General features: G+C 45.4%; 1 protein-coding gene across 1 annotated transcript in view; it reads right to left on the bottom strand.

Annotated features, from left to right (window-relative positions):
• Positions 1 to 419: 419 nt before the first annotated feature.
• il34 (interleukin 34) overlaps positions 420 to 19,360 on the bottom strand; it is a gene marked incomplete at its 5' end in the record, with an annotated part of 63,007 nt that continues 44,066 nt past the window's right edge. The window contains 2 exons of the mRNA XM_083916174.1: positions 420 to 537; positions 15,154 to 15,337. Coding sequence (XP_083772300.1) covers positions 479 to 537; positions 15,154 to 15,337 — 243 coding nt within the window. The 3' untranslated portion in view covers positions 420 to 478. The remainder of the gene's footprint in view (positions 538 to 15,153; positions 15,338 to 19,360) is intronic.

Genomic DNA, 19,360 nt, shown 5'->3' with positions numbered 1-19,360 from the left:
AAGCCACAGTGATTCAATTTCATGATCAATTTCATCCACGTATGTGAACATGAACAAATCTCTTCCAAAACTTGAAACCCAAGTATCAAAGCATCAATCTGAGCTGCCATCAAGAGCCAAATACTTCAGGCCTCCTCAGTGACAGAGGATTGGGAAATCTGAGGAGTTGAAGGAGGAGCTTTATTTCATTTTAGCAGAAAGTGCATATGCTCATAAAATCACCAAGAATAATGCTGTTACACCTACAACATCAGTCTGATTTGGCTGATGGAGCAAGTGTTTGTGTCTACATCATATCATCTAGACAATCATAGCTCTGTTTGGTAGATTTGGGAAAGACCTATTGATGTTCATGAGACAGGACTGAACTTTCTCGATTCTGTGCGGATTGTCCTTTTACCCGTCTCCCTCTCGCTCAAGGGAGATAATGATACCCATCCTTTTATCAGTATCAACAGCTTCACCCGCTGGCCTCTTCTCAGCTCTCAGGATGTAAGTCTCTCTTCCTGCCTTTCCTCCAATGGGAAACACTGCAGTCTGAAAAGTAGATGAGAAGAAAAACTTGATTAAATCATATAAATATTATTCCTTGTCTCTCACCGCATGTTTTATTGCACACTTGGAATCTGGACCACTTCTCTGTCTCTTTCCATATGGATAAATAGTACGAGCCTTTGAACAACTCCACCTTTTATAAGCACTTTTTTTCTCTCCTATGGAATATATATCATTCAATTCAGTGTGTACTTAAAAACAACTCTTAGGTTTCACCTTTTCGGGGAATAACATACAAAGTAGTTGCAGCTGTAGTTGTTTAACTGAACTATGTTTGTTCTGAACTATAAGACTGTGACCAAACCACAGAGATTTGGAGCACTGCAGCAGCATGTTTAAGTGATAGTATATGGTTCATTTCCAAACCATACACAGACTTCCTTATGCAACGAGGCATGTAGCATCCAATAATGTAATAATTTCCTGAAAATGTAATAAAATTAGCATTTAATCTGATCAAAAATCTAATAAACTTTTCTTTTCTGAGACTGTAATCTACTCTCACTGGGAATCACTGTTGACTGCAATGAAAAAGAACATGGAAATGGCTTTTTGCCCTTACCATGCATATGTCATTTCAAAATACACTATTTGTGTGTATTTTATATTTTTTATACTTGTACAGTTTACATTTATGAGGAAACAAGCATAACTTTTTATTACATTTATTAATATATATTATATTATTTTGAAAAAAAGGACCCTGCTTAAAGGTATAACATTATCAGTGCAAATCTTTATACAATATCAGTCAGGACATTTTATTACTTAATTAGGTTTTATTTCAATCAGGTTAAGTGGAAATTTTTGTTACATGTTCAGGCATTATAACATTTTAAGAAAATTATTACATTACATGGTGACAAAGCATCTATTTTAAAACATGAACAACTTTTATCTGCAAAGTACAAATGCATCAATGCAGGATCAAGTCTAGACTGAAGGTTATTTTGATACTGTGGTATAAATGAAATGTATGAATGAATGATGCCGTGCTTAAAGGAATAGTAGTATAATAGTTTGTTCTTCTGGGAATAACACCAGTTTTTCTTATTCGAGAGCTATGAGAAGATGGATACCACTTAGCTTAGCCTGAAGACTGGAAACAGGGAGAAACCTCTGTCCAAATGTAAATGCAAAAAAATGAATTGAAGAGAAGCCAAACCATCAGGCAGTGACAGTGTCGTGCACAAACTTTTTGAAGGGCACATACTGTATAGCTGTCAGGTTTCCCAAAATGGCGGGCAAGAACCCAATAACATGTTACAGAAAACAGTTCAGCTGCCAAAACAGAGTTTAATTCAAAGCAGGGGTCAAAGCAGGTAGTCAGCCAATGTTGCAAACAAAACATATACAGTGAGAGCAGACAAAAGGGGAAGTCAAAAATCCCAAAAGAAAGTTATAACACAGACAGAGACAGGATCAGGATCAGGGTCAGGATCAGGATCAGGGTCAGGGTCAGGGTCAGGGTCAGGGTCAGGGAACACTGGAGAGCTAGGTCAACACACTGGATAATCTGGCAGAGATCTGAGGGAAATGGACCATATAGAGTATATACTCTGAAGGGGCTGATTAGCTGATGAGGGGCAGGTGAGTGTGGGGGTGGATCAGGCCAGGTGAATGAAATCAGCAGGTTGTGCAGAGCAGAGGGGAGTGGCAGAGTCTGAAATGACATGAGCGTTAGATCGGCAAAACAGGAAACAGATGGATAAAAAATGAAAGCCTGGCTGAAGTTGTGACAATGGCAGGTCCTCGCCAATGAAGGGGGCACTTTAGCACATATTTTGGCTCCTAGAGGGCACTTTAGCACATGTTTTGGCTCCTAGAGGACACTTTAGCGCATGTTAGCACATGTTTTGGCTCATAGGGGGCACTTTAGCACATGTTTTGGCTCCTAAAGGGCACTTTAGCACTTGTTTGCACATGTTTTGGCTCCTAGGGTGCACTTTAGCACATGTTAGCACATGTTTTGGCTCTTAGAGGGCACTTTAACACGCATTTTGGCTCCTGGACGGAACTTTAGAACACGTTTTGGCTTCCAAGAGGGCCACTTTATTGTGGCAGATGTTACATAAATGGCCTACACCTGTGCCAATACTGGCTTATGACTCTATACGTCCCCGGTCTGATAAACGGCTATGTCACCACATGTTAGCATACGTTAGCCATGTATTTTTAGCCTGCCGGCTTCTTAAACATATATACATAAATGCTTCATCGACTGTGGAGGGACGTGCCTAAAGCGCCGCCATCTTGGAACAGGGCTAGCAGAGGCAGCGTTGCATCAACATACAAAGGAAAGAGGTACTCCTCAATCTTAAAGTAGAATCATTAACTGAATTTTGGCCCGATTTCCAAATGTATTGATTTGTTAAAAACGTCACCGATGTAGCTATGATACAGGTTGCTTGCATATTTTAAAAATGTTGTTTTTATTACCAAATACAGATTCTACTTAATGTTATCAGCAGGCGAGCTTCTGATTTGTGAAGACTGAAGACATAGAGACAACAGATCCTATGGCTACAATAATAATAATAATAACAATAATAATAATAAGATGACAACAATAGGTGTCCCTGTTCCTTAATATAGTGGAAGAGTAACTGTACATTTATGTGTAAACATTTTAAAAGATCGCAATGGGGCCATGTCCGCCATTGCAATAGAAGGACACCAAAAATAGTTTCAGTAACCTAAAACAGGGACAAAAGGCCAAAACGCATAGAAAAGACTATGTTTCAAAACATACCCGTTTACATGTGGACTGGTGATTCGTATAAAACAGTGTTTCTCAAATTAATGTGTTGTTCACTGACAGCAGGAAGTCACTTACTGAATGTCCAAAATGAGAAAATGGACTTGTGGTTGAAACGTAGCATCTGGAACATGGAGAATAATAAAGATCCTCAGTGAAGCAGAAGCCCATGTGTCTAACTAAAGTGTAACTTTTAATTACCTCTTTACTGAGTATATTAGTGTATAGTGGTAGTAACAAAAGTATGCAGTTCAATGTAACTACAATGAATGTTATGCATTATGACAAAAAAATGGTTTGTCATGATGTTAGTGATGGAAAGATTTGAAATGTAGCATTGTAAGTGCTAAATGTTTAATGGACGTCTATAGCACCTTCTGGTCTTCTGACTGCTCAAGGTGCTTTTACACTTGTCACATTCACACAGACATTCATACTGAAACCAGAGGCAACCTGCCCATCATCTAATCTAATAATTCAAACCATATTCACACACCGATGCACAGCACAGGAAGCAATTTGTGGTTCAGTGACTTGCCCAAGGACAGTTTGAACCACCGATCTTCCAAATGGAGGACGACCCGCTCTACCTCTGAGCCAAAGTGTTTTTCAGTTACAAAGTTGTTTACTAAGGCAGAGTTTCTATATACTTTATATATATATATATATAGACCTCAGTGGCCCCTCCAGTGACCTCAGTTAGCACAGTGACCTCAGTGGCCCCTCCAGTGACCTCAGTGGTCCCTGCAGTGACCTCAGTTAGCCCAGTGACCTCAGTGGCCCCTCCAGTGACCTCAGTGGTCCCTGCAGTGACCTCAGTTAGCCCAGTGACCTCAGTGGCCCCTCCAGTGACCTCAGTAAGCCCAGTTACCTCAGTGGCCCCTCTAGTGACCTCAGTGGCTCCTTCAGTGACCTCAGTGAGTCCAGTGACCTCATTGGCCCCTCCAGTGACCCCAGTAAGCCCAGTGACCTCAGTGGCCCCTCCAGTGACCTCAGTTAGCCCAGTGACCTCGGTGGCCCCTCTAGTGACCTCAGTGGCCCCTCCAGTGACCTCAGCAAGCCCAGTGACCTCAGTGGCCCCTCCAGTGATCTCAGTTAGCCCAGTGACCTCGGTGGCCCCTCTAGTGACCTCAGGGAGCCCAGTGACCTCAGTGGCCCCTCCAGTGACCTCAGTAAGCCCAGTGACCTCAGTGGCCCCTCCAGTGACCTCAGTAAGCCCAGTTACCTCAGTGGCCCCTCTAGTGACCTCAGTGGCCCCTTCAGTGACCTCAGTGAGTCCAGTGACCTCATTGGCCCCTCCAGTGACCCCAGTAAGCCCAGTGACCTCAGTGGCCCCTCCAGTGACCTCAGTTAGCACAGTGACCTCAGTGGCCCCTCTAGTGACCTCAGTGGCCCCTCCAGTGACCTCAGCGAGCCCAGTGACCTCAGTGGCCCCTCCAGTGACCTCAGTTAGCCCAGTGACCTCGGTGGCTCCTCTAGTGACCTCAGTGGCCCCTCCAGTGACCTTAGGGAGCCCAGTGACCTCAGTGGCCCCTCCAGTGACCTCAGTAAGCCCAGTGACCTCAGTGGCCCCTCTAGTGACCTCAGTGGCCCAGAGACCTCAGTGAGTCCAGTGACCTCAGTGGCCCTTCCAGTGACCTAAGTGGCCCCTCCAGTGACCTCAGTTAGCCCAATGACCTTGGTGGCCCCTCTAGTGACCTCAGTGGCCCCGCCAGTGACCTCAGGGAGCCGGTGACCTCAGTGGCCCCTCCAGTGACCTCAGTAAGCCCAGTGACCTCGGTGGCCCCTCTAGTGACCTCAGTGGCCCCTCCAGTGACCTCAGGGAGCCCAGTCACCTCAGTGGCCCCTCCAGTGACCTCAGTAAGCCCAGTGACCTCAGTGGCCCCTCCAGTGACCTCAAGAAATTGTCTGGATTACAGCAGACAGCCAGGTTTACTCTGGTTCTCACATATTTGACCCCACAAACATCAAAAGTATATCAATGTGTTCAGCAGAGTCTCTTCTCTCTGGTGATAATCATATTGTATATATTATATATTATATATTTTAATTAAAGAGGTGTAATCTCAATTAAATGAACTTTCTGACCTGTCTACATAAGTTGCTGTTTACCTGTCACCGTGGAAACCAGAGCTACGACAGGTAACTTTGATTGATGGAGACAGTGACCCAATGACTTAACAGTTGCTGGGAAAACGGAAGACAGGACAAATCTAATTTGACATTTCCAATAGATGTCTGATTGGCCCCCTTGGACTTTATATTGTATTAGCCTGATGTAAACATTAAAGTAATTTCTTCAGTTTTTCTATACAACTTTTGGACTTTGAGCCAAGAGAGGATTATTGATGATGCCTTAGTGCCACAAATGCTACCACATCCTGCGCCTGGACAGATTTCTTAACTGTTTCACCCTGCTGTAAGAAACCTGAGTCTAATGCTCTGCTCAGTATCAAGCTTCAGCTGTTTGATAACTGGAACTGAGTCTAAATGCTATATCTTACCTCTTTATATAGTTTTCTTTTACTCACAAAACTGACTCTGATGTTGCGATTGTGGGTAACTGAATTACCAGAGGGCTGTTTTTTTTCACATGGTTACACATTCAGATCAGATCGGATTCAGCTATTTCCAGAACGCAGATTTATCCTGCCGGTCCCGGGGATTGAATGACCCTCCGGTCACAAGCTCGCTTCTCTAACCTTTAGGCCACCAGGATATTCCGGTTATCCTGGCTTACTTATCCATGATCCGGTTGCACGAAAGCACAGGCACCTCAGTTACCATGGAGATTGATTCTGTGCTGGTAGCCTGGTCTGGACCTAACAGCCTCGTTTAATAATCCTGTTCTGTCAGCTGTCACTCTGATCACAAATCAAACAGGTTTCACAATTATTCCATCATCTTTTAGCCTAACTAAAGTTTTATTAGTAATGAAAGTACCAGAGATACATTGTGTGTATGTGTGTATGTGTGTGTGTGTGAGTGTGTGAGTGTGTGAGTGTGTGAGTGTGTGTGTGTGTGTGTGTGTGTGTGTGTGTGTGTGTGTGTGTGTGTGTGTGTATGTGTGTGTGTGTGTGTGTGTGTGTGAGTGTGAGTGTGTGTGGCGTTTTTGATGGCTAAAAATGCCGTATGTGGCCAACACAGTGGAGTCGGGCTCTGCATCTACTGCTGCGAGAGCTTCAAAGCGTGTCAGTGGTGGACTATTTGAGGAGGGAAGTTAGATTTTCCGCAGAACAAGATTTGTTGAATCGAGGCCACGTTGAAACAGTGATCTCTCACATGATGATGATCTTCAGGTTCACCTGTTTATTTGAAACAACTGCACACTTAAAACACTCAGTGCGTTTACATGCACATCGGTAACCTGAAAATGGTCTTACCCCGGTTTAGGGAATAATTGGATTATCATAGTTCCCCTTGTTTACATGAAAGGGAGTTGAATGGGAAAATGACGGAGTTACTCGACCTCCGGTACATACAGCTACCCACAGAGCATGGGCGGCTGTGGCTCAGAGGTGGAGCAGGTTGTCCTCCATTCGAGAGATCGGCGGCTCGATCCCCGGCTCCGGCATGTCGAAGTATCCTTGGGCAAGACACTGAACCTCGAATTACTCGCTGTGCTGCAAATGGGTGGGTGAATGGTTTTATTTTGGCTTTATTTTGCTTACGACAGAAACGGGTCTTCTTGGTAGTGATGTTACTTGCCGTGGAAAAGTCCTCCCTTGGTTTAAAGGTAACGCTGTATTATTGTTGATTTATTCATGTTGTTATTCATGTTGTTTTTGGCTCCGTTGCTTCTATTTCCAGGTCAAACCCACTGCTGCGGAGTGGGGAGGGGGAGTTATAACCCAAGGAGCATGAGTAGACGGGAATCCCGATAGTAACCAAGATAAGCTGTTTACATGCACGAATACTCCGGGAACTGAAGGAGTTCTCTGCTGATCACCATGCCATCCTGCTTGCTCCGGCTTACATCTCTGTCATGACAAGGGTGAAGAAAGTTGTCAAGAACATCAAGCAGTGGACCAACAAAAGCATCATCACACTCCATGGATGCTTTGAATCCACTGACTGGGACAACCTCCTGGCCCCCTCTGATGACATAAATGAACATGTGGACACTGTGTCATCGTACATCTCCTTCTGTGTGGACAACATCATCCCCTCCAAAACGGTCACTATCTACCCCAACAACAAACCCTGGATCACCAAAGAGCTCAAGGAGATCCTCAACAAGAAGAAAAGGGTCTTCTTCACCGGCTCCGAAATGGAGAAAAAGGAGGTCAACAGAGAGGTCAAGCATGCCATAAAAACTGCCAAGCTGGAGTACAAGAACAAAGTGGAGGAGTGCTTCACGCAGGGTAACCTCCGCTCAGCCTGGCAGGGACTCAAGAACATGGCTGCTGTGAACACTGCTGCCAGCAACACAAAAACCATCCAGGTTTCAGGCAGCAGCTCTTCATCTCTCCCCAACGACCTTAACTCTTTCTACACAAGGTTCGAGCAGGACACCACCCAGCTGGAAGAAGCGATGTCCAAGCTCAAGCCCAGTGACTCAGCAGCTTTCACCTTCAGCGCAGAGGACGTGGTGAAAGCCCTCAGGAAGACAAGGGAGAACAGCTCACCTGGCCCAGACAACATCAGCGGCCGCGTCCTGAAGCACTGTGCTGAGCAGCTAGGGGGCGTGTTTCAGACCCTGTTTCAAAGATCCATGGACAGCAGCATAGTCCCCCAGCAATGGAAACACTCAACAGTTATCCCCATCCCCAAGAAGAGCGCCGTCAAATGTCTGATTGACCTCCGGCCGGTGGCCCCCACCCCTCTTGTGATGAAGGCCATGGAGAGGATCATGAAACAACACATCATCAGGGAAACCCACTCCCAGATGGACCTGCTCCAATTCGCTTATCGAGCTGGCAGGGGCGTCGATGATGCAAAAACACTCATAATAGACACTGTTCACAAACACCTGGAGCGCTCCAACACCTCAGCCAGACTCGGGTTTGAAGACTTCTCCTCTGCATTTAACACCATGCAGCCCCACATCCTGGCTGACAAACTCTTTCATCTGGACCAACAGCTAATCCTGTGGATACTGGACTTCCTGACCAACCGTTCACAGAGAGTCCTGGTCAACAGCACCTTCTCCGACCTCCAACACACCTCAACCGGCTCCCCTCAGGGCTCACCTCTGCTCTTCATCCTCTACACCGATGACTGCAGAACCACACAGCCTAACTGTCATCTGGTGAAGTACGCTGACGACACCGTCCTCCTGTCTCTGCTTTCAGGCCCATCTCTTCACCACGGACCAGCTCTTCAGGAGTTTGTGGAGTGGTGTGACAGCTCCTTCCGGTTCCGGCGCTGTGTAAAGCGGCAGCCAGCAACAGTTGCTCTCTCTCTTTTCCGCACTTTTTTGCTATTTTATCTTATTTTACTGTCTTTTTATTAGTGCTTTTTCCTGTAAGTCGTCGTGCTAACCTTAGCCAACTATGTTCGTGAACTTTCTTACGTGTTTTTTGTCCGTTTCTCATTTCTCATTCTTGGGACTATTTTTGCCGACAGCGTCTCCGTCTGGACGCAACAATGCGGCGGCTCCATTGTTTACACTCGTGAACAGCTGTTGTCGCTAGCACCAACGGCGCTAATGCGGGAGAGGCCTGAAATCCCCACAGAACTGAGGAGAAAGTACAGGGGATGTAAGGCTGGACGTAAACAACGTGAAAAGAAGAGGAGATACAAACCATCTCTCCCTTCCATCACCATGGGGAACGTGAGGTCGCTGGCTAATAAGATGGACGAGGTGGCGGGCCTGGTGAAGACTCAGTGGATGTATCGTGTGAGCAGTGTGCTGTGTTTCACGGAGACGTGGCTCCACAAGGACATCCCAGACTCTAACGTAACTGTGGACGGCTTTCAGACTGTTCGGGCGGACAGGAGTCACCGTGAGAGTGGCAAGAGGAAAGGTGGGGGACTTGCTATTCTTATTAACAACAAGTGGTGTCATCCTGGACACGTTACTGTAAAGGAGCATGTGTGTAGCCCGGACATTGAGCTGCTTGTCGTGAGTCTGAGGCCATATTATTTGCCGAGGGAGTTTTCACACGTGATCGTTCTGGTTGTTTAAATTCCTCCGACTGCAAACGCGGCGCGCGCGAGTGACGTCATCCACACCGTTGTCGCAGGACTTCAGACACGGCACCCAGACGCATTCATTGCAATATCTGGGGACTTCAACCACATCACTCTGGCTGCAACACTGCCCACTTTCAAGCAGTTTGTGGACTGTCCCAACAGGGAAAACAAGACACTGGACCTGCTGTATGCTAATGTTAAGGAGGCTTACAGCTCCACTGCACTTCCTCCTCTTGGAAGATCAGACCACAACCTCATCCACCTGCAGCCCCTGTAAAAGCCCCAAGTCCAGCGGCTTCCTGTGACCACCAGGACTGTGAGGAGATGGTCACAGGAGACTGACGAAGTTTTACAGGGTTGCTTTGAACTCACAGACTGGGATTTGCTCTGTAATTCACATGGGGAGGACCTTGATGATCTCACGGACTGCATAACAGAGTATATCAATTTCTGTGTGGACAGCGTTGTTCCTACAGTGACTGTACGCTGTTTCCCAAATAACAAGCCGTGGGTCACCAGAGACATCAAGGTCCTGCTGAATGAGAAGAAGAGGGCCTACAGAGATGGGGACAGAGAGCAGATGAGGCAGGTCCAGAGGGAGCTGAAGGAGAGGATTCAACAGGGCAAAGACACCTACAGGAGGAAGCTGGAGCACAAATTCCAGCAGAACAATTTAAAGGACGTGTGGAGTGGCATGAGGAGCATCACTGGCTACAAACCATCTGGTAGCCAGACAGTAGGAGGTGGTACTGAACGTGCCAATGAGCTGAATCTGTTCTTCAACAGATTTGATGAAAGGGCTCTGGACCAACCCCCGCGGCTCCTCCACAACCATCCACCTCCAAACCTCCAGTCCTGCTGACACCCCCCCCCCCCTCCCTTCCTGATTTTGCCCTACCTGTCCCCTCCCCCCCGCCATCACCTCTCTCAACCCCCATCAACACACAGAGCAGACAGACCTTCACCGCAGAGCAGGTGAGGAAGGAGTTGTGCAGACTCCGCCCAGGCAAGGCAGCAGGTCCCGACGGTGTCAGCCCGAGGGTCCTCAAAGCATGTGCGACCCAGCTGTGTGGAGTACTGCAGTACATCTACAACCTCAGCCTGAGTCTTGAGAAGGTTCCTGTTCTGTGGAAGACATCCTGCCTGGTACCAGTACCAAAGAAGGTGCGTCCAAGCGCCTCCGAAGACTACAGACAGGTGGCGCTGACATTGCACCTGATGAAGTCCCTGGAGAGGCTGGTTCTTTCACTTCTTCGGCCCTTGGTCAGCTCATCACTGGACCCTCTACAGTTTGCCTACCAGCCAAGACTAGGTGTGGAGGACGCTATCATCTTCCTGCTCAACCGTGCCTGCACCCACCTTGACAGAGCGGGAACCACAGTGAGAATCTTGTTCATGGACTTCTCCAGTGCGTTCAATACCATCCGGCCTGCTCTGCTGGGACGTAAGCTGACGGCGATGCAGGTGGACCTTCCCCTGGTTTCCTGGATTACGGATTACTTGACGGGTCGACCACAGTATGTCAGACTGCAGGACGGAGTGTCTGACACTGTGGTCAGCAGTACTGGAGCTCCACAGGGAACTGTTCTTTCCCCATTTCTGTTCACCCTGTACACCTCAGACTTTCAGTTCCTCTCTGAGTCCTGCCACCTGCAGAAGTTTGCTGACGATTCTGCAATTGTTGGCTGTGTCAGTGAGGGAAAGGAGGAGGAATACAGGGGTGTTGTGGACTCCTTCGTCGACTGGTGTGCAGCTAATCACCTGATTCTAAACGCCACCAAGACTAAGGAGCTGGTGGTGGATTTCCTGCAGGAGTAAATCTGCCCCCCCACCCATCTCCATCAACGGCGTGACTGTGGATGTTGTCCAGGATTACAAATATCTTGGGGTATACCTGGACAACAAACTGGACTGGTCAGAGACACTGAGGCTGTCTACAAGAAGGGCCAGAGTTATCTCTATTTCCTGAGGAGGCTCCGGTCATTCAATGTATGTAACACCATGCTGCGGGTATTCTATCAGTCGGTGGTAGCCAGTGCCATCTTCTTTGCTGTTGTGTGCTGGGGCAGCAGACTGAGGGCAGCAGACGCAAAGAGGATCAGTAAGATCATCAGGAAGGCTGGCTCCGTCCTGGGGGTCAAACTGGACTCTCTGGTGGCGGTGTCTGAGAGGCGGATGCTGTCTAAACTGCACAGCATCCTGGACAACAACACTCACCCTCTCCACCAACTGCTGACCTCCAGCAGAAGCACCTTCAGCCACAGACTCATTCTCCCCCGATGTAATACTGAACGCCGGAGGAAGTCTTTTCTTCCGGTGGCCATCAAACTTTATAATTCATCTCCCCCTGGTCAGGTAAGGAACAGTGGAGACACTGTATCCTAAAAATGTCACATGTCACTTTATATCATCACTGCACCACTTTACACAGTTGTACTGTCACTTACTTAAGTGAGAAATGCTGCTATACTTTACACTGTCACTTTATATCACCACTACATCACTTTATTTAGTGGTACTGTAACTTACTGCTGCTACTCTCTTCACTGTGGTTTACTGTAACTTATCTCTGTAAAATGCTGCTACACTGTACTTTACTGTAACTGACTGTAACTTACTCCGGCGAGAAAGGCTGCTACACTCCACTGTCACTTTATATCACCACTACATCACTTTATCTTGTGGTACTGTAACTTACTGCTGCTACACTTCACTGTGCCATACAATCACTTAGTTATGTGGGTATTGCTGCTACATTTATAACACTGTTTTCACTTATCACTCCTTACCACTTATTTAGTTTATTTAGTTTGTACTTATTTTATTTCAGTATGCTGCTAAACGGCACGCTGCGTATTGTTGTATATTGTATGCGCTACGCTCAACCATATTGTCTTTTGCACTCTGTCACGCTTAGTTAATTGATTTATTTTATGTTAGCTTATTTTATTTGATTTATGTTTTATGGTTATTGTTACTCTGATCCTTTCCCACCTTTGTATTGAAACTGTTGCACAATAATTTCCCTCGGGATAAATAAAGCTTCTTGAATCTTGAATCTTGAATGTCAACAAAACCAAAGACATGGTTGTGACCTTCTCCAACAAGCAGAGGGAACTGGCTGCATCAGCAAACACCGTGATCCACGGGAAGCCTGTTGAAGCAGTTGAGGAGTACAGGTACCTGGGCACCATCTTCGACAGCCTGCTGAAATTCTCCTCCAACACAGAGGAGATTCTCAGGAAATGTCAGCAGCGGAAATACCTCCTTAGGAAGCTCAATTCCTTTGGAGTCAGCAAGAACATCCTCCTGACCTTTTACTACTCCTTTATCGAGAGCATCATCACGTTCTCCATCACATGCTGGTTCTACTCCACCAGCCTCCAGAACAGAAACCGCCTGCAGAGCATAGCCACGGTCTGCTCTAAGATCATTGGACTTCCTGTTAGAACTCTGTTAGCCATCCATGAGCAGCAGACACTCAGAATAGCTGGTCGGATCATGCAGGACCCCTCTCATGCTCTCTTCTCAGCGTTTGAGTGGCTCCCCTCAGGACGCCGTCTTCGCTGTCCCTGCTGCAGGACACAGAGGAGAAGAGCAACCTTCATCCCCAGGGCTGTCCAGCTCCTCAACTCCTGACCCCTCTGACACTCCCCCTCCCCACTCTTGACACCCTCCCCTGGACACTTCACCCCCCCTCCCTGGAAACCATCACCCCCCCCCTGCCACACACACACTCCAGACACCCTCCCTGGACACCTCACCCCCCTCTCCACCCCTGACATCCCTCCCATCACCCCTCCTCCTCCCCTCTCCAGACACCCTCCCTGGACACCATCACCATCACCCCCCCTTCCCACCCCCGACACCTTCACCCCCTGGACCCCCCCCCCCCCCCGGACACCCCCTGACACTTACCGGACACGTGAACTGGCTACCTACCTCCACTCCTGTCCTCAAAGCTGTGAACTACTGGTTTGATGCACTACTCCACTTTATTCTGTTCATTCTGTTATAATGTTACTGGTTTGTTGCGCTACACCACTTATTTATTCTGCTTACTATGTTACTCCGGTCTGTTGCACTACTCCACTTACTTATTTATTCTGTTATTATGTTCACACCGGACTTATTCTGTTACTATGTACTTACTGGTCTACTTGATTCTGTTAGTTATGTTAATTTATGGTATTAAGGCACTACTCCACTTTATTCTGTCTATCAGGTCTTATATTGTATCCATCATAGCACTATGGTCACTTTATTTTTCAGTATTCATCTGGTTACACAGAGCTAGCATATACTTAGACTGCTGTTTTCCTGCCATGCACCACTATCACTTTATTATTTAGTATCTGCACGTAGCTTATAGTTTCAACAGTCTACTGCATGTTTACATCATATACACCCATTCACATGTCTGCTTACATCTGATATACGCATGTCTTTCTACATCTCACGCCGACGATGTTCTCCGTATCTAACTCTGTGACTCGATTCTAACCTGTACTAACACACTAACATCCTGACACTTATTCTACCTGTACTAACACACTAACATCCTGACACTTATTCTTCTTTTACACTTTATTCTTATAGTTAGGTTAAATGTTTTTGTATAGTTGCACTGTCGTTATTTGCTGCTCTGTGTGCCCTGAATTGCCCCCCGGGGACAAATAAAGTTTTTTGAATTGAATTGAATTCTCTAGGTCTGTTAACCAGGGTATGATAACCCCGATTCTACCCGGGGTACAGTGTTTACATGGTGTTTGAGAAACCAGAGTATGCCCTTAACCCGAATATAATCGTGTTTTTAAGCTGCATGTAAACGCACTGACTATAGCCACATTCAAAAGAATGGAAGGAACTGCAACGCCTGATTTGATGAGAATGCAGCCTTGACCCACCGTCTCAGCTATCAGCAACACCAGCAAAGCTTAGCTGTGTATACATGTATAGGAGTATTGATTACCATGGATAGGTTAATGCAGAATGAATTTGAAGAATTTGTTCAGTGCATTTTAGTAATTGATTCCTATGAATTTGTGATCTATTGGAACAGTTTTCGGATGCTTACGTGACACTATTAGTAAGAACACCATGTTGATATCTTCCATTACTCCTGCTATTATAAAAATGTTTGTGTGTGTTTGAGTGAGTGTCTGTGTTTGGCAATGTTTTTGACAAGTCGGAATGTCCATGTCAAGTGTTTCTGTGTAGAACAATAGCACTTTGTGGAAATCTGGAGCCAAAAATTTTTTTTCCAATTGGCAAAGTCTTGACCCGGAGCATCAAAGACTTGGCGATGCTTGGACGAAGAGCAAAAGAGGCCCAGCAACAAGAAATGATGGACATGATATCCTAAACTCAACACTGAACTGGGTTTAAATATCAAATCTAATCTGATTCTGACATTTGCTTCACATTATTTTCAACCCCATATTGTGTCTTGTCCACTGGCTGACCCAAAATGAAGAAGAAAATGTTGATGGAGCCTTTGACATCAGGACAACGTGTTAGAATGTCCTGCTCGGGGAGTTTAGACAAGCTTATAGTTTTTCTTTTCTCTTTCCACAGCCTGCGTGTGTGTTTGATCCTGTTATTATAATAATTATAATACAGTCACATGAGAAAATATAACTATTTGAAGTTTGAAGATAGAACCTGGGGTGTCACTGGAGGGATTCCTTTGTTATACTCACAGTCCTGCTGTGCTTCTGTGCTGGTGAAGCACTCCCTGAAGAGGCAGGACATGGTGTGGCAGAAGTTGTCCAGGAGGGACTTTGGGGATGCAAATCGCCAGCTGGACTCTGGCACTCTGTCAGGTTCTTCTGTTAAATTATCCCAAGTATCCTGGATAGTCTCTGGAAGCTCCCGCTGAAACACCTGGACACACATAAAAAACACATGCATGCCAGTGGTCCACGAGGTTTACATCAATAAAAGTCAGTATCTCATAAGTTATCAATCAACAACAGCGTGACTTGGCGTCAAAAAATATATTCACCATGGGCATTTCAAAATGTGATGATTATGGTGGTTCATCGTGGCCTAATGGAAGAAAAAGCAAAAAAAGTCCCTGAGCAGTGAATCACTTCTTGCTACAGTTTTCAACCATGTATTTGGAGAAAGCCAACAGATGCTTTTAATTCACACGTGTCCACATAGAACTTGCGTGTCCTCACACCTTACATCCACCCACATGCAGGCCCTCAATAAAAGGACATGTGGGGTCACTTTAGGAGCGTTTTCCATTGGGGTAAAATGTGGCTGCTGGGAAAGTTTCAGGCCACGCTCTCTCAAAAGTCCTCTCATTCGCCCTGTTTCCATTACAAAAAAAAAGCCCCAGAGGGATTTACAAGACTCTGGAGGGTGATCAGCTGATCAGTGATACAGCGGCGCTCACTCTTTCTCAAAGTGAGAAATACAGAATAGTTGCAGTTTCATTCGACCCTTATGCCTCCCTCGGGCAGAAAAGGCTATTTTTCACAAGCTTTTGGGAATTTTGTGATCATTTTGGCTGTGTTATAGCTTGCGGCAGGTATTTTGGTAAAAACTCTAATTAGCCGAAGTTGTGAAATCCAGTGTCTTTCTCTGACATGTCTTTTCTACTCTTGCAATGCATTTTGCTACCTTTGGTACCCCTCGTGGCTGAAAACGTCCACGCACAAAACTCTGCTATAAAATCAAATTAATAAATAACTCAAACTTCAGGCATTTAAAGGGATAAAATCCCAAAAATTATTGAATATTCGATCATTTTGATCAGGGATGATGTTGATAAAGTGATTTAAGTGAAAAAAATAAATAAAAAATTGATGTATGAGGATTTTATAGCAGTTTTTGTGCATGGACGTTTTCAGCCACGAGGGGGACCAGAGTCGGTATCTTGAACTGCATAAAAAATACTAATGTATCAAATCAATTTTCTTCTCCAAACTTTGACATATCCAAGACTCTAATCACCGGCAATGTTTCATCAACCAACTATTTTTATATGGAAAATATTTCATATCTTGTGTTTTTTTTGTGATAAATCACTAACACTAATAAAGCTGTCATTCAAAAGGTTAAAATCCTGAAAATGATTGAATGTCTGGTAGTTTTGAGCAGGTTTGAATTTGTTTAAGAGATTAATTTTAAAGAAATCTGAAAAAAAATATTGATATGTGATGATTTTATAGCAGTGCTTTGTGTCTGGACGTTTTCAGCCATGAGGGGTACCAGCGTTAGTGAATGAGGCTTAAGGTGGCCCGTATGATTCATAACGTCAACTCATGTACAAGTAACATGAAAGAAAACACTCCACCTTAAAAATTCTGGGCGCTGTAAAAGGGTTTGTTGACAGACAGGCTGTCACCCTGCTTGCAGTACTACAGTGTGTGTGTGTGTGTGTGTGTGTGTGTGTGTGTGTGTGTGTGTGTGTGTGTGTGTGTGTGTGTGTGTGTGTGTGTGTGTGTGTGTGTGTGTGTGTGTGTGTGTGTGTTGTAAGTAAATGGGAGAGAGATAGAGAGAGGGAGACAGAGAGAGGGAGACAGAGAGAGAGAACATGCAGCAAAGGCCTCCAGGTCAGAATCAAACCCGGCCGCTGCAGCACTCATTTTATCAAGCCTGTGCAAGATCACTTTCTGTGCTGCATTCTACTACCCCACTTCACCCTCTTCAGACTTCAACTATTGAACTGAGTCCTGCCACCTTTAAAAGTTTGCTGATGACTCAGCAATAGTTGGCTGCATTGGAAAGGGGGATGAAAGTGAATACAGGACTGTTGTGGGCAACTTTGTCACTTGGATTGAGCTGAATCACCTGCACCTCAACATGACTAAAACAAAGGAGCTCATAGTGGATCTGAGGAGGGTGAAAACACCTGTGACCCCTGTCTCCATCCAGGGGGTCCATGTGGACACTGTAGAGGAGTATAACCTGGGGGTGAACTTCAATAATAAGTTGAAATGGTCTAGAAACGCTGAGGCTGTCTACAAAAAGGGCCAGAGTCGACTCTTCTTCCTGAGGAGGCTGAGGTCCTTTAACATCTGCCGGACGATGCTGATAATGTTTTATGAGTCTGTTGTGGCCAGTGCAATCTTCTTTGCTGTCACATTCTGGGGCAGTGGGCTAAAGGTCGCAGACACCAACAGACTGAACACACTGATCAGGAGGGCCGGTGATGTCGTGGGGGAGGAGCTGGACACCTTGACGACCATGGCAGAGAGAAGGATGCTGCCCAGGCTCCGGTCTATGCTGGACAATGTCTCCCACCCTCTCTACGACACACTGGCCCAGCAGAGGAGTACCTTCAGCAGAAGACTCCTCGCACCCAGATGCACTACGGAGCACCACAGGAAATCTTTCCTGCCTGTGGTCATTAAACTATACAACGCATCCCTAGGAGAGTCTTTCACCCCTCTGTTACACGGACTCAATCATAAACAATCTGTTCTTTGCACATATATGGTACTTTGCACATTATTACAGTACTTTTGTATATATTACTATTGTAAATTTGATATTTTATATATACAGTATTTATATAGTTATACATATTGTTTTATATTTCTGTTTTTCCAAACATATAGTTTATTGTATGTATATATTGTTGTTGTTAATATGTTGTTTGTATAGCTGGAGTTTGCAAGGAAAATAATTTCCCCCTGGGATTATTAAAGTATTTCTGATTCTGTTTCTGAAAAGTGTCTACTCTACTTCACTGTGTTGTTGTGGCGTCTGTACTACCACAAGTGACATCACTTAGGGTTATATCCAATCAGCAACCAGGTTTCTCGAGCGATTCACATGCAAATTAGGGGCATTTCGGTGAGATAGACTCATTCCGGGTATTCAACCCTAATGGAGACGTACCTTTTGCTTGCCCCTTTTTGGTTGCAGTCACCTTAATTTTCATTATGTTGACAATGTACTTTAATTGTGCCTAGCTGTTATATGATTTTAACATGTTTTTTCCACATAGAAAGCAGCTGGAAGCACATCTTCAATTTCTCCCTCATTGAGAAATTCTGGGTCTGGCCTCACCCCACTCACGTGCTTGTGCTAGATTTAGACTCTTCGTTGAAGATGGCTAAACACTGGAAAGGATCCACCCTGCATGTTTGAGCCTGTTACGGGAGATGACTGTCTCACTGAGACTTGCAGGTGGATGGCTGACTCACAGAGCTCGTCCTGAACCCGGCGTCAGTCAGACCCAGACTCATATGAGGATTATGTTGTGCACTAAAAAGGTGGACTAGGAGACGTATCAGAATGGTAAGTGTAGTCAGCGTCTTTTATTAGTGTCTGTTGTCTGTTAGCTTGTAACTGTCAGTGGCTTACAGCTATGATGGCGTTGTGTTTTCGCTCTGTACTGACAGTCCACTCTGAGCTGGAAGTTTCAGGTTTCTTTGCCGGCGTTGTGTTGAAGCTGTTCTGCTGTGGAATAGTGTTTCACATTTTAGACAGTGATCGGTATATGGATTAGTGACAAACCAACTAAAGCTGCCCAGGATATGTTTGAATGTCAGATTTCTCCTCCTTCAGTAGAGGAATATGTGAAAACACCTCTCTAGTGAAAAATTTTGATAGATACAAGTCACTATAGTCAGTGTCATTTTAGACATTCTAGAGGACAGAAACAGAAGGAAAACACTTTTTGAGTGGAGAGGGACTTTAAGTACAGGCATTCATGAAGTGTGATGTAAATCATAGAAGCTAACTCCACGGTTTCTCTTATCTTAATATGATCACAGTTCCTTAATTAATTAACGTTGCTCTCAAAAGTCTCAAATAATTTGATTTAAGTAGTAGTATTTAGTACAAGGAGTGTTATCACTCACTCAAGATAAAATGCTTTGTGAATGTGGATCTGGCACTCTGAGGGAGGTCAGACCATTGCAGCCATCCAGCTGGAGTGGTAAA

The sequence above is a fragment of the Echiichthys vipera genome (assembly GCF_963691815.1).
Source record: "Echiichthys vipera genome assembly, chromosome: 7".
Taxonomy (NCBI): Eukaryota; Metazoa; Chordata; class Actinopteri; order Perciformes; family Trachinidae; genus Echiichthys; species Echiichthys vipera.
The sequence above is the reverse complement of the archived record's forward strand: the minus strand, read 5'-3'. Positions and strand labels throughout refer to the sequence as shown.